General features: G+C 41.0%; 1 protein-coding gene across 1 annotated transcript in view; it reads right to left on the bottom strand.

The window, feature by feature from the left end:
* LOC125465267 (hemicentin-1-like) overlaps positions 1-14,471 on the bottom strand; it is a 434,244-nt gene that overhangs the window by 284,533 nt on the left and 135,240 nt on the right. Inside the window, exons 12-17 of the mRNA XM_048558547.2 lie at positions 13,906-14,047; positions 8,125-8,252; positions 6,971-7,084; positions 5,895-6,053; positions 5,568-5,762; positions 1,287-1,382 (exon numbers count right to left, since the gene is read on the bottom strand). Of these exons, the coding sequence (XP_048414504.2) occupies positions 1,287-1,382; positions 5,568-5,762; positions 5,895-6,053; positions 6,971-7,084; positions 8,125-8,252; positions 13,906-14,047 (834 nt within the window). The remainder of the gene's footprint in view (positions 1-1,286; positions 1,383-5,567; positions 5,763-5,894; positions 6,054-6,970; positions 7,085-8,124; positions 8,253-13,905; positions 14,048-14,471) is intronic.

Genomic DNA, 14,471 nt, shown 5'->3' with positions numbered 1-14,471 from the left:
CATAAAAACTGTGGAGAGATTGTTTCATAATAAGAAAATGGCTTATTGATACAACCAGAACAAAATGGGAATTAATGTTTGATAAAAACAATCAGCAACTAATCTATTCTTATAAAAAAAATTTTGCTATTTGCCCAAAGAACAAAAATGGTTACAAAGACAATTGGAAGCTGAGGAATACAACTTGGAATACGAAATGTGTCATGCAAGTCAAATGCCAATCTAAATGTTTGATTTGAGATCAGTCTGTAAAATGGAATAAAAAGAAATAGAAAATTATCTTAAAATGGTATTCTCTCCATTAAAATTTGCTGTTGTTCCAACAGAATTCTAGTGGCATTCAGGTATCATATTTTCTATTTACCAGAACTAAAGACAGAATGAGTTGGAATAGACATACAACAGTAAGAATAATCCTCCTTCTGCTCAGTACAAAATTTGGTCTCCTTTTCCTGAGCATGTGGAATAAATGTACCAAGAAAGATGAACAATAAGTCATAAAATTCTGTATGCAAAGCTATTCACATACTAGACATGGCACAGTCCAGACAGAGTTCAGCTCCACTTATATTGTTGTTACTGTATCTCTCAGAACTCTAAATACCGCTAATTGTATCAGAGATAATTGGAACTGCAGGTGCTGGAGAATCCGAGATAACAAAGTGTGGAGCTGGGTGACACAGCAGGCCAAGCAGCATGTGCTCCTAAGATGTTGCTTGGCCTGCTGTGTTCATCCAGCTCCACACTTTGTTATCTCTAAATACCGCTACTTGGCTGTAGTCAGAACATTATGTAGAGCTTTGATTAGAAGATACAGCAACCATGAAAAGACTCCAGTGCAGAATCATTGGGACATTACTGGGTATGAAACATTACAGTTAGAAAGAGATTCAAAATATTAAGGGTTTTATCACAGAGGTCAATAGGTTAAAGAGTGCCCTGCTGGAGGTCTTTGAAAGACCATTAGAACAAATAGTGGTTATTTATTTCTGCTGGACAATGGGGGTGGAATGTAAAGGTATAACCTAGAGCAACCAATAAAGAAATGCAACAGAATGTTGAAGAAAAACTTCACGCAAAAGCTGGTTAAGAAATTGAAATTCTCAGTCACAAAACACTGTTGAAGTAGATGCCAAAATCCCTCTCAATGGAATAAGATACTTACTTGAAAAAGACAAATGTTAAAAAAATGTCAGGAAGGAAACAAGAGTGTCAGATTAGATAACTTGCAGTAGCGGAATGAAGACACAATGGTGCTGACTTAATGGTATAATATTGGGACTCACCAAGACCACTGATGGTCAATGCTACCTCAGAACGGATCATTCCAAACCGATTCTGTGCCTCACATACATATATAGTTTCGTCGTCCAACCACACACCTGTAACAAGGTGAAAAGGTGTAAGTTCAGTATTAGTTAGGGGAAAAGGCAGAGAGAACTGGACAGTTCTGACTCATGCCAAGTGAGTGCTTTAATCTATGGTTTATTAATAAATGGGCTCAAACAGAAATGAGTCTCTCAGCATCATCAAAGTTAACTGTCTGACTGCATTTTATGGGATTAATGATACTTTGCATGTTCATACAATATTCCACATCATATGGCTTTCTGTTTTGCTTTCTTTTTGTTCCAAGTTGTTTTCTGGGCAATGAGACCATTTAAGGTAAAACATTGTATATGAATTTACGCATGCTGGGTTTGAAAGCAGACTGCACTAAAGAGATAAATGCCTCTCTGTTGAATGTAAACATTCAAATGAAATACGGTTGGTCAGTTACTGCACTTTGGAAGGAAGAATCAAAGGCAGATGTTATTTAAAAGGAATACTCCAAAAAAGTGTAGCAATGAGGAATTTGGATATTTTCGTGCATGAAACACTAAATATTAGCCTGTCGGTGCAGCAAGTAAATAAGAATGTTGGTCTTTATTGCCGGGGGTTGGAATTTTAAAATAGAGAAGTCTTGTTAAAACTGTACAGGATGTTGGCAAGGCCGCATCTGGAGTACTGTGTACAGTGTTTAAGGTTATGGAGTAGATTTGTATCTCGGGTTGTGGGTGTTGAGGTGGGTTGGCTCACCGAGCTGGTTTCTTGTTTCATAGATGTTTCATTACCATGCTGGGTAACATCCTCAGTGCTGCCTCCGATGAAGCGTCGGTGTGTTCTCCCACCTGGTTTTTAAACTCTGGGGTCCGTTGAGGTGGATTGCCTCACTTCCGGTTTTCCTTCATAGTGGAATGTATATGGGGTCGAGTTCAATGTGTTTATTAATAGCATGCTTTGTAGAGTGCCAGGCTTCTAGGAATCCTCATGCCTGTCTCTGCCTAGCCTGTCCCAGGATCTTGGTGTTGTCCCATTCAAAATGGTGGTCCTCCTTGTTCATGTGGATTGAGATGAGAGTGTACTGTGCGTGTCTTTTTGTAGCCAGCTGGTGTTCAAGTACACTTGTTGTTAGTTTCCTTCTTGTTTGTCTGATGTAGTGTTTCTCACGGTCACTGGAGGGGATCTTGTAGATGATATTGGTCCTGCCCATGGTGGGAGTGGGTCTTTAGTTTGGGTGAGCAGTTGTCGTAGGGTTGATGTGGGCTTGTGTGCCACTCTGATGCCCAGCAGTCGTAGTTGTCTTGTGGTGAGTTCCGATGTGTTCCTGATGTAGGGTAGTGTGATGAGTGTGTCGGAGCATGTAGTATCTTTCTGATGTTGTTCGTGTAGGCATCTTCTGACCCAGTTTTTTGGATATAGTGTTGATCCGTTTTAAGAAAGGATATATTAGCATCGGACCCGGCTGCTTTCTGAGATTGAGGGGTTGACTTATCAAGAATGGCTAAACATCGTAGGATTTTATTCATCAGAGTTTAGAAGGATGAGGGATGACTGTAATGAAAATTTAATGAGGGAGCTTGACAGAATAGATGTGGAGAAGATGCTTCAACTATATGGGGGAATCTTGAACTAAAGAACATGGTTTCAGAATAAGGGGACATGTATTTCTAACTGAGATGCAAAGGAAATTAGACTCCCAGAGAATAGCAAATTCCTGGATTTCTGTACTCCAGAGAATTCTGGAGATTAGATCACTAAAACTATTTAAAGGCAAGGCAGACAGATTTTTGAAATATCAAAGAAAAGAAAATTACAGCACAGGAACAGGCCCTTTGGCCCTCCAAGCTTGCGCCGATCCAGATCCTCTGTCTAACCTGTCATCTATTTTCTAAGGGTCTGTATCCCTTTGCTCCCTGCCCATCCATGTACCTGTCCAGATATATCTTAAAAGACGCTAACGGGTCTGCGTCTACCACCTCCACTGGCAATGCGCTCCAGGCACCCACCACCCTCTGTGTAAAGAACTTTCCACACATATCTCCCCTAAACTTTCCTCCTCTCACTTTGAACTCATGACCCCTAGTAATTGAGCCGCCCACTCTGGGAAAAAGCTTCTTGCTATTCACCTTGTCTATACCCCTCCTGATTTTGTAGACCTCAATCAGGTCCCCCCTCAATCTCCATCTTTCTTATGAAAATAATCCTAATCTACTCAACCTCTCTTCATAGCTAGCGCCCTCCATACCAAGGAACATCCTGGTGAACCTCCTCTGCACCCTCTCCAAAGCATCCGCGTCCTTTTGGTAACGTGGCGACCAGAACTGTACGCAGTACTCCAAATGCAGTCAAACCAAAGTCTTATACAATTGTAACATGACCTGCCAACTCTTCTACTCAATACCCTGTCCGATGAAGGAAAGCATGCTGTGTGCCTTCTTGACCACCCTATTGACCTGCGTTGCCACCTTCAGGTAACAATGGACCTGAACACCCAGGTCTCTCTGTACATCAATATTCCCCAGGACTTTTCCATTCACTGTATAGGTTGCTCTTGAATTAGATCTTCCAAAATTCATCACCTTGCATTTGCCCGGATTGAACTCCATCTGCCACTTATCTGCCCAACTCTCCAATCTATCTATATTCTGCTGTAATCTCTGACAGTCCCCTTCACTATCTGCTACTCCACCAATATTCCTGTCATCTGCAAACTTGCTACTCAGACCTCTTACACCTTCCTCCAAATCATTTACATATATCACAAACAACAGTGGTCCCAGCACAGATCCCTGTGGAACACCACTGGTCACAGGTCTCCAATTTGAGAAACCCCCTTCCACTACTACTCTCCATCTCCTGTTGCCTAGCCAGTTTTTTATCCATCCAGCTAGCACACCCTGGGCCCCATGTGACTGCACTTTCTCCATCAGCCTGCCATGGGGAACCTTATCAAACGCCTTACTGAAGTCCATGTATATGACATCTACAGCCTTTCCCTCATCAATCAACTTTGTCATGTCCTCAAAGAATTCTATTAAGTTGGTAAGTCATGACCTTCCCTGCACAAAACTATGTTGACTATCATTGATAAGTCCATTTTCTTCCAGATGGGAATAGATAATATCCCTCAGTATCTTTTCCAGCAGCTTCCCTACCACTGACGTCAGGCTCACCAGTCAATAACTACCCGGATTTATCCCTGCTACCCTTGTTAAACAAGGGGACAACATTAGCAATTCTCCAGTCGTCCAGGACCTCACCCATGTTTAAGGATGCTGCAAAGATATCTGTTAAGGCCCCAACTATTTCCTCTCTTGCTTCCCTCAATAACCTGGGATAGATCCCATCCAGACCTGCGGACTTGTCCATCTTAATGCCTTTTAGAATACCCATCACTTCCTTCCTCCTTACGCTGACTTGACCTAGAGTAATCAAACATCTATCAAGTAGCTGAGGGCCATGAGGAGCCGGTATGAAAGAGGAATTGAGGCACAGGGCACAACAGCCATGATCTCAAAGAACGACAGGGCAAAAGAAAGCTGGAGTAGAGTCCAAATTTGGAGTGATTTCTAAATATCACACCTTCCCTGCAACTCCTGCTACCAAGCTGTTTCCAAATGTAGTGTTTTGCATTTTTTTAGACTCAAATGGAGAGGTCGAGATGGATATCCTAAAATTTGGGCAGGATCTCCTGAAATTCTAAATCAGGCTAGCAGCCTGGAGAGAACCCTCCAGTTTCATAGCAGTGTATTAACATTACACTGAAGACAGAACTTGATCAGCATACAAAATGGATGCCACAGGCTATCTCTGATGTGTAAGGGACCACTGTGTGTTACTGGTTAGCCACCACCACCTCACGTTAGGCGGTCCCTAACTAGTAAGGTGCTGACCTACTATGTTTTTTCTGCTGCAATGGGTCCTTGGAGATCAGAGATTCTGTTCAACAAATGGATCAATATAAGAATCCATTGTATTGGGCACAAAAACAAAGCAAATTAACAGAAAGAAGATACCAATTGGCATTTTTAACTGTTGAGCTCAGACGCTAGGTCCATGTGCAAGAAACTGACAGATGGTTTTCCTTTCTTGTTCACTGAATGGTGGTAGATGTTTTCCATGACACTACACAGACATTAAATGTTTCGTGAGCACACATGGCTAAAATAACATCACTAAAGTCAAATGGGTTGTTAATCAGCATTTGTTATTTGACAAAGGTGTTACAAAATTCCTATACTTACTCTCTATGAACAAGCTGCCTGTCTCTAGTTGGCTGACAAAGCCCATTGAATCAACATTGGTGAAGATGGGTTGTCCGTCAAGACGTCGCCAGGTGATCTGTGGAATTGGCTCCCCAACTACACTGCAAGGCAACGTCACATTCTTGCCGATAGCCACAGAGACATCAGAGGGCATCTCCAAGAACAGAGGGGCAGCTAAGAAAAAGGAGGTAGGAATACATCAAAGACAGCTTACTAAAATCTACAACATCTTCAATTATTAGTTACACAATAACAACAGAGAACCGGTTTGTGAAGACTTGTCAAAATGAGTGGATTGTAACTTACAGCCAACATCTAACATTATTGTGGCAGAGGAGGTGCCAGCCTCATTACTAGCCACACAAGTATATTCTCCAGCATCCACCTGCTGCACCTTCCTTATCCTCAGTGTACCATGAACTGGGTCAATTTCTGTAAATGGTACAAGGGCCAGCTCCAGACCACCTGCTCAAAAATACAGTTCAGTCTCATCATTATGCACAAGGATTTTTTTATGTTTTTTACAAAAAGCTCTTTTGAGCAGAATCCTGTCAATGTTTGAAATTATTTGTTTTCCTTCCTATTGAATGCAGCTCTCACCACTTAAATTGGTGGTTTGCTTTCAATCCTCCACAAACTACTGCCTGGGAAAGATTCTCACTCCCTAATTACTTCATGCTTGATCAAAAGGCTTCAGATCTTGCACAACAAGTCAACAAAGCTTGCTAGATGAACTGTGTCCACGCTATCTCCCTAATATGAAATCGGTTCATCCAATTCCCCTATATTTTCCTTTAACCATAAACATTTTTTCCACCCGTTAGATAATTCCCCTTGAATCTTCCTCAATCACACTCTTATGAAATGCATTTCAGATCATAATCACTCACTGCACAGAAAGGAACTTCTGTATCCAGACTGTCTCCAAACAATACAGTAATCTGAAATGACCTGAGTAACGCTGTGTTCCAGATTGCCCTTGAACGATAATGTATTCTGGAATGACCCGGAGTAATACTAAATTTCAGATAAACTCTAAGCAATAATGTACTCTGGAATGATCCTTAATAATGTTATGCTACAAAATGACCCCAAGCAGTTCTGTTCTCTGGGATGACCCTAAGCAATACTTTACTTTGACTAAGTTTGAGTAATGCAGTATTATCACCATAAACCTGAGTAACATGAGTATTCTGCTAACTCATCTATCCCTAGTATTCTTCAATATTCTGAAGATTTGTTCACTTAACGTGCCAAGCACAGTGTTGCGTTTTTATATTTTACTGGCACAGATGTTAAGTTACTCACTCAACTACCAGTGTAACAGCAGCAGGTTGTGAATGGTTTACAGGAACCTCCTCCACTGATTGAGTTGTCAATACCTTTGTACCATTTGACCTCAGGCTGTGGGACTCCTGCAGCTTGACATTCCAGCAATGCAACACCTGTAACCACAGCGAGTATCACTGGTTTTGACACAGTGATTGTAGGGATCTCTGTAGATGTGCAGACACAAATTGGTTAGAATAGGCTCTGGATCACAAATACTGAAAACAATAAGAAATCGCACCCTATAATCTAATATGTCTAGAATTGTTCTGCATCCCATATCCTGGAACTGGTTGGTTAGATGGCTTAGAATTATGGCAAAAGCACATGTTCAATTGCCTCTCTGCCTGAGGTAGACTTGGGACATCCTTCCAACCCTACACCTGAGGATGGAAGGTGATGGCAACACAAACACTAACAAAATACCTGCCAAGAAAACAGCTCAGCATGAAGCATTATCAGACAATGAGTTAAAGAACTGTTTTCAGGCAGAGCACACACGTACCTTCCAGGCACTAGCAACGATTAATATCATTACTACTTAAAGAAAAATATATTAACATCTTAAGAAATAGGAACAGCATTAGGATATCCAGCCTCTCAAGCCTGCACTGTCGTTCAGTGAAATCATGTCTGATCTGATTTTGGCCTGAACTCCACATTCCTGTCTGTCCCCCATAACCTTTGACTCCTTTAAAAAAAAGTAGTTTAACCCAACTTCAAATATATTCAATTACTGACCTCAATTTCCACTGCTCAATCGGGGGACACTTCCAAATACTAATGATTATCCAAGTGAAAATCATCTTTTTCATCTCCATCTTAATTAGAAGACTCTACATTTTGAATAGACAATAGACAATAGGTGCTGGAGTGGGCCATTCGGCCCTTCGAACCAGCACCACCATTCATTATGATCATGGCTGATCATCCACAATCAGTATCCTAATCTACATTCCCTAATTCTAGACTTCCCCACAAGGGGATACATCGTCTCAGTATCCACCCTGCCAAGCCCTCATACAGTCTTACAAGTTTCACATATCCCTAAGACAACCTTTCTCCTGATCTATTTTTCTGCAGCCCAAAATCTGAGTAAGTACATGAAATCAGATCATCTCCCTCTTCCGCTGTCTGAAGGTGGATTTGATGACATTAGTAGTTTGGATTCGTTCATCCAGGTTCGTGCCACATTTGCTCCCCTTACCCAAGTATTTCAACTTTGCTTCTCCTTTGTCTGTTCCAACCGAATTTGATGCAAGGCAGATGTAACTCCCAGCATCCTTTGGGACAGCTTCTTTTATTATTAAAGTACCAGAATCATTGATGACAAACCTGAGAGAGAGAAATGAACAGAATGCAAATAATACGTTCACCCAGACACAAAGGAGAGTCACAATCATTTTAAGTGGATGTGAACTAGTGTCCACTACCTCAGGCAAAACAAAGCGTAAACATTGGATTTGGCCCAAAGATACACCGGAAAATAGCTGTCATTCACAGATAAATAGTGTGTTCATGTAAAGTTCCTTTAAGAGCTGATCGGTGCTTCAAACAAAATGAGAGACAGAGAAATTCAATAGGCATGCAGTGGGTATTTTACCTCGATAATCCTGACAAATAATTACTTTGTTTGAGTTCCTAAGTTGGGAAATTTCTATCAAATATAGAATTTCAGACCCATTTTCTTTCAAGAGAGGATGATTTACCAGGCCACAGTTCTAAGTATCAAATGCTCACTTAGGGGAAACTCCCCATACAGTGCAAGTGTATTTTTCTGAATTAAATTTTCAATATTTGCCTCCACATATGAGATGCCTGGTAGATCAGGTGTTCCAAGCTTTCCCTTCCTTCTTTCTTCCACACCAAACTGCACAGTGAACAGGCAGGAAAATGTCCACAAACCACTCACATTGCAGTTACCGATGCTAAATGCCTTCAATGCATTCAGCAGTGATTTGGAAGAATCCTTAGTGGTGAATAAAAGTTGTAGTTTAAATTTTGCATTTCAGACAACTGCAAGTGCAGAGTATGGACAAAACAGAATATAGTGGTTAACAAAGTGTGGAGCTGGATAAACACAGCAGGCCTCTTAGGAGCATGAAAGCTGATGTTTCAGGCCTAGACCCTGAAATATAGTGGTTGATCTTTATAGGGGTTGTGTTTTAGGATCTCAAATGTTGGACGAAATGGAGGTCCCAGGTCCATATCTGTCAGCAGCTGACTGCTTCATGATTTGAATAGAGGCAGCTTCTAATTGGCCACCTACAGGCCTGACAACCAATTAAATAAAGCAGATCAGCTCATGATGTTGTTAGCTTAATCAGCAGGCTGGCAGATTTGAAGCCTAGGCAGCTCCACTGGGAGAGATGGTTGCTGATTAGGCAAGCATATCTTGTAGTCACCTCAGAATGGAGAGGTAAGTTTTGTTTTAAACTGAAAAGAACAGAAACACCACTAGGTGCATCCTATTTCTCAGGGAGCGTTGGAGAATGAGGGGCTTTTCTTTCTGCCCATGATCCTTCTTATGGAACATGAAAGCTCGGACTGTCACAGTGAGACTGCCTCCAAGTAGCCAGCAGACACCTCACCACCACCAGAAAAGTGCCAGGGGCCCTGTAAATACAGTGATACACCACCAAACTTTGGGTGTTTTGTCTGGCCTATCATAAAACAATTTAGCTGATGTTCAGTTTGAACTCTGTACCAACACAGCAAAGTTGAATAAATTTTCAGTTTGACCTTTTTTTAAAATTACATTCATTCTTAGTAAGGAGAAGCAACTGCTAAGAAGAAAAACACCTTATCAAAGTGAGAAGTTTCAGTGGTATGCCTGTTCTGATATTAAGATACCAGTAGCCAGATTCACAGCCAAGAATAGCAGCCAGTTGTAATTTCTCTTGAGTCTGAACACATCCATGCTATTAATGCAGTAGAAGTAATTATTCCCAAAAGTTATGCTTGCCAAAAACACTGGGCAATGGTGCAATTTTGTTAAGAACAACATATTAGTAAAGCTTTTCCTCAGGATCATAAATAATTTCCTGTTATTCCTACTATTTATATATTTTTTTAAAGATTGTATTACAAATTGGCCATCTTTACTTTATCAATGTAAGCACCTATTTCACTGGCCAAATTTTCTGTCAGTGCTCTAAATTGTTTATTATTATTAGCCAACTTTCTTTATTCAAACTGGTTATTGTTGGCCTTTTGTATGTGTTGATGTGAATTTTGTAACACATTTTAATTACTAGTTTTGTTTCGGCTGCGTCCAGTTATAGAACAGGTTTGATAAAGGTTTGAAGAGAAACAAGCTTTTTTTTTAAAGAGCTCACTGGCTCATTGACTTCACTTCATACATCCACTGGTGTTTCCACACACAGTAGTAATATCTATGTTACTATCAAAGACTGTGTACGCATAGGTGATGCTGCACTTCATCTTCTAATCCTGCATTGTACAAAGCTTTATCACTTGTGCCAGTGTATAGTCCCATTTTAATGCAAGGTTAATTAAATTTTCAGACCAATTCAGGCTAATCCCTTTGAAGTTAATTTGCAAAAAATACACAACACCTCCAGATTTCGCTGTTCCTGCACTTTTTAAATTTAGGAACACAGTAAATAGGAACGGGAGTAGGCCATATAGCCCCTCAGGCTTATTCCACATTTCAACCCAAGTCAAGTTTGCTGCCATAACTCGATATCACTTCATTCCCTCAGTGTCCTTGTCTCATGAGCTTCATCTTGGATAAGCATAGGAATGATGATGGGATAGTGTAGGGGGATGGGCTTAGATTTTTTCACAGGTTGGCGCAATATCAAGGGCTGAAGGGCCTGTTCTGTGCCGTATTGTTCTATGTTCTTAAAAATTGTCAACAGCTCAATACACAGAAACATCTATGGTGGAGAGTTCTAAAGATTCACAACCTTCTAAGTGAAGACATTCTTTTCTCTTTTCAGTCTTATATGGCCAAACCCTTATCCTGAGACCATGCCTCCTATTTTGACATTTGCTAGCTAAGGGAACTAGTCTCTTAATATTTAAATCATTAAAACTTTAGTGTCACAATGAGATTACTGATCCTTCGAAACTCCAGAGAATATAGACCCTATCTACTAAATTTCTACACTTAGATCAGTGGTCTCATCCTAGAAATCAATTTAGTAAAACTTTACTAAGCCCTTCTAAGACAAGTAAGTTTAAAAACTTTTACATGGTAAGTGTACACAGTTTACATTTAGTTTTATTGCTTTTGCTCACAACCAAAATATATCACTTCTCATATTAAATGTTATCTGTCACGTGTACTGCAGACTTGGATGAAAGAAGCCTTTTGATAGGAGCCACATCACTAACAGTTAGAACCAATCTGCCAAAAATATCATTAGGTACTGCAATTAAATTTAGTAACGCTTAGTAAGTGTTGATGATTACAAAAGACTAGCAGAAGCTACCAAATAAAGATGAGCTCTTGGCAAGTGAAATAATCTTTAACCTAACCATTGTACAACAACCTGTTATTGTGTATGTGACTAATCCCAGCAGAGTATACAAAGCAATCCACTTTACCAACAAAAACAGGCTGTTGCATAACTGAAGCCCAAGTCTTATTTCAACTAGACTATGAGTCTTCTTATGGTAGCTGACCAGTTTTAGGCCACAGGAATATCAGTTTCTTGGGACACTGGTAGGGAAGGGGTACGTTGGCAAGAACAAGGAGGGCTAAGGGGACCATAAAACACTAGCAAGAAAGATGTGGAGTGAAGGAACCAGTTAGTATCTCGGGTGGCACAAGAGCATTCCTTCTCTCCTGGGACCCCAAAAATAATTTATGGTTTGTCTTTTCATGACCTTTCTAGCCCTATCAGCAGTGGAAAAAAGCGCAACTTGATAAGTTCTGGCCACAATTTCAACCAGGATCCTTTCTTTTTAATTTGTTCACAAGAAATGCTGTCACTGAGGTTCCTATTGCCCTTGACAAGGTGGTGACACGTTTTCTTGACTTCTGCAGTCAATCTTCTGCGGGTGCAAGCAGCGAGTTCCAAACTTTTGATCCAGCAACAATGAAGATATGGCAAGATTGTATCAAGTCAGGATGGCGCTGACTTAAAAGACAAACTTTAAGTTGGTGTTGTTTCCATGCATCTGCTACCCTGTTTGTCTAGTTGGTGGAAGTTGTACGTTTGGAAGGCTTGAAAAAATTTTGCATTGCATCTTAAATGGAATACACAGCTGCCAGCATTATATAGGGAGTAAATTTTTAATGTGGTGGAAAGAGAAGTCGCCAATCAAGCAAGCTGGTCTGACCTTAATGTCATTTGAACTGCACTTAACAAGGATGCGGAGATTATCCCATCATACCTGCAACTTGTGCCTTGCAGGTGGTAACTGGACCCTTGGAGAATATTTAACCTTAGACATGCACTTATAGTCATTTATTTACATGACTGACCAGAAACTTAACTGGATCAATGATGTACCACTGAGGATGTTGATGTCTGAGCATTCTGAACTGTTACTGAATGTCAAGCAGAAGTCGGAAGAATCTCTCTTGTTGAAGATGGTCATGGCTTGTACATCATAGGACTCCAATTTTCATGGCGAAAGTTGCTATCACTGGAAATGGACAGACACTTTGGCTGCCCAAGACTGGCCGATGAAAACAGCTTCAGCTGACATACAGGAAAGTGGAACTAAGATAGCTGATCAGATATGATCTGATTGAATAGCAGAGTTGGCTTGAGGCACTGTATGACCAACTCCATCCACAACTGTGTAGCCAAATTCTGAATGAATGCTATCGAACAGTTTGTTGACAACACCACCGTGGCAGGACGGATATCAAACAATGATAAGTCAGAATACAGAAAGGAGATGGCTTGGTGACGCGGTGCAATGATAAGAACATCTCTCTCAATGTCAGCAAAACTAAAGAACTGATAATCAACTTCAGAAAGAAAGCAAGAGAACACACCCCCATCCACGTCAACAGAGTGGAGGCTGACAGGGTTGAGAGCGTCAAGTTCCTAGGAGTGGCGATAGCTGACAAACTGTCCTGGACCTCCCACACAGATGCAATGGTCAAGAAGGCACAAAAATGATTCTTCTTCCTCAGGCACCTCAGGAAACTTGGCATGTCCACAAGGACCCTCACCAACTTTCACAGATGCACCAGAGAAAGCAGACTGTCTGGGTACATAACGGCCTGGTATGGCAACTGTTCTGCCCAGGACTGTTAGAAACTGCAGAAGATGGTATGCACAGCCCAGACCATCATAGAAATCAACTTATCTACTGACTCCATTTACACATCTCATTGCTGCAGAAAGGCTGCCAATATCATCAAAGATGCATCCCACCCCAGAAATGTTCTCCAAAAACGTCTTCTATCAAGCAGAAGCTATGTCTTTCAAAGGGGAAGTTAATAACTGAGTGGGGGAGAAAAAAAAACTGCATGCTTACAGAGAAATGTAAGGGTCGGCATCTAATTGAGTTACTTTAGCAGAGAGTAGAAGGTGACTCTTCCTGGTCATATCAATTATTGCACTGCTGCTTTTGTCACACCATCAGAGTCCAAGCTATGAACCCTGGGCCTCCCATTCAGATCCAGCACATTGGGGAATTTAAAATTGAAAGAACTGCAGATGCTGTAATTCAGGAACAAAAACAAAGTTGCTGGAAAAGCTCAGCAGGTCTGGCAGCATCTGCGAAGGAAAGAAGAGTTAACATTTCGGGTCCGATGACTGTTCCTCAGAACTTCATCTGTTCTGAGGAAGGGTCGTCAGACGCAAACATTAACTCTTTTCTTTCCTTCACAGATGCTGCCAGACACATTGGGGAAGTTGTTCAGTAGCTATTGTTGAGCTTAATCTCCTATTGTACTCCTGTGTGAGGCACACAACCACAACATAATCCCCACCGCTCACTCACTCACAACAGGAAAGCACTTTAATGAATTATGGTTAAATTCCAATTCACTTGCCTATCATTATTCATCACAAGTGTATCCTTGTGATTCCAGACAACTTCAGGATCAGGGTAACCAGTGACAGTGCAGTGTATCTGGACCTCCATTGCCCTCAGAAAGTTCTGCAAGCTGGGACTGACAGTAACATGTGGGGGATCTGTAAATAAATACATGAATTCAAAATACATCAAAATTACTGTGTCGTTTTGTTACGTAAAATAAAAGTAGAAGATGCTGAAAATACTCAGGTCAGGCAGCATCTGCGGAGAAAGGAAAAGAGCCAGCATTTCAGGTCTGTGACCTGTCATTAGAAAACGTTCTCACGTTTAATGTTTGTATTTCAGATTTACAACATCTCTGGGATTTGGAGATAGTGGGGACTGCCGAGGCTGGAGAATCTGAGATAACAAGGGGTAGAGCTGGATGAATACAGCAGGCCAAGCAGCATGAGAGGATGCTGCTTGGCCTGCTGTATTCATCCAGCTCTACACCTTGTTATCTCTAGGATTTGGCTTTTGTTTCCCATTTGTTTCACCTTTTAGCATCTCAATACAGCAAGTCTAATGTGAAAAGTTGCAGCA

Source organism: Stegostoma tigrinum, chromosome 29 (genome assembly GCF_030684315.1).
Source record: "Stegostoma tigrinum isolate sSteTig4 chromosome 29, sSteTig4.hap1, whole genome shotgun sequence".
NCBI lineage: Eukaryota > Metazoa > Chordata > Chondrichthyes > Orectolobiformes > Stegostomatidae > Stegostoma > Stegostoma tigrinum.
Note: the sequence above shows the minus strand (reverse complement) of the source record. Positions and strands in the feature narration are given on the sequence as shown.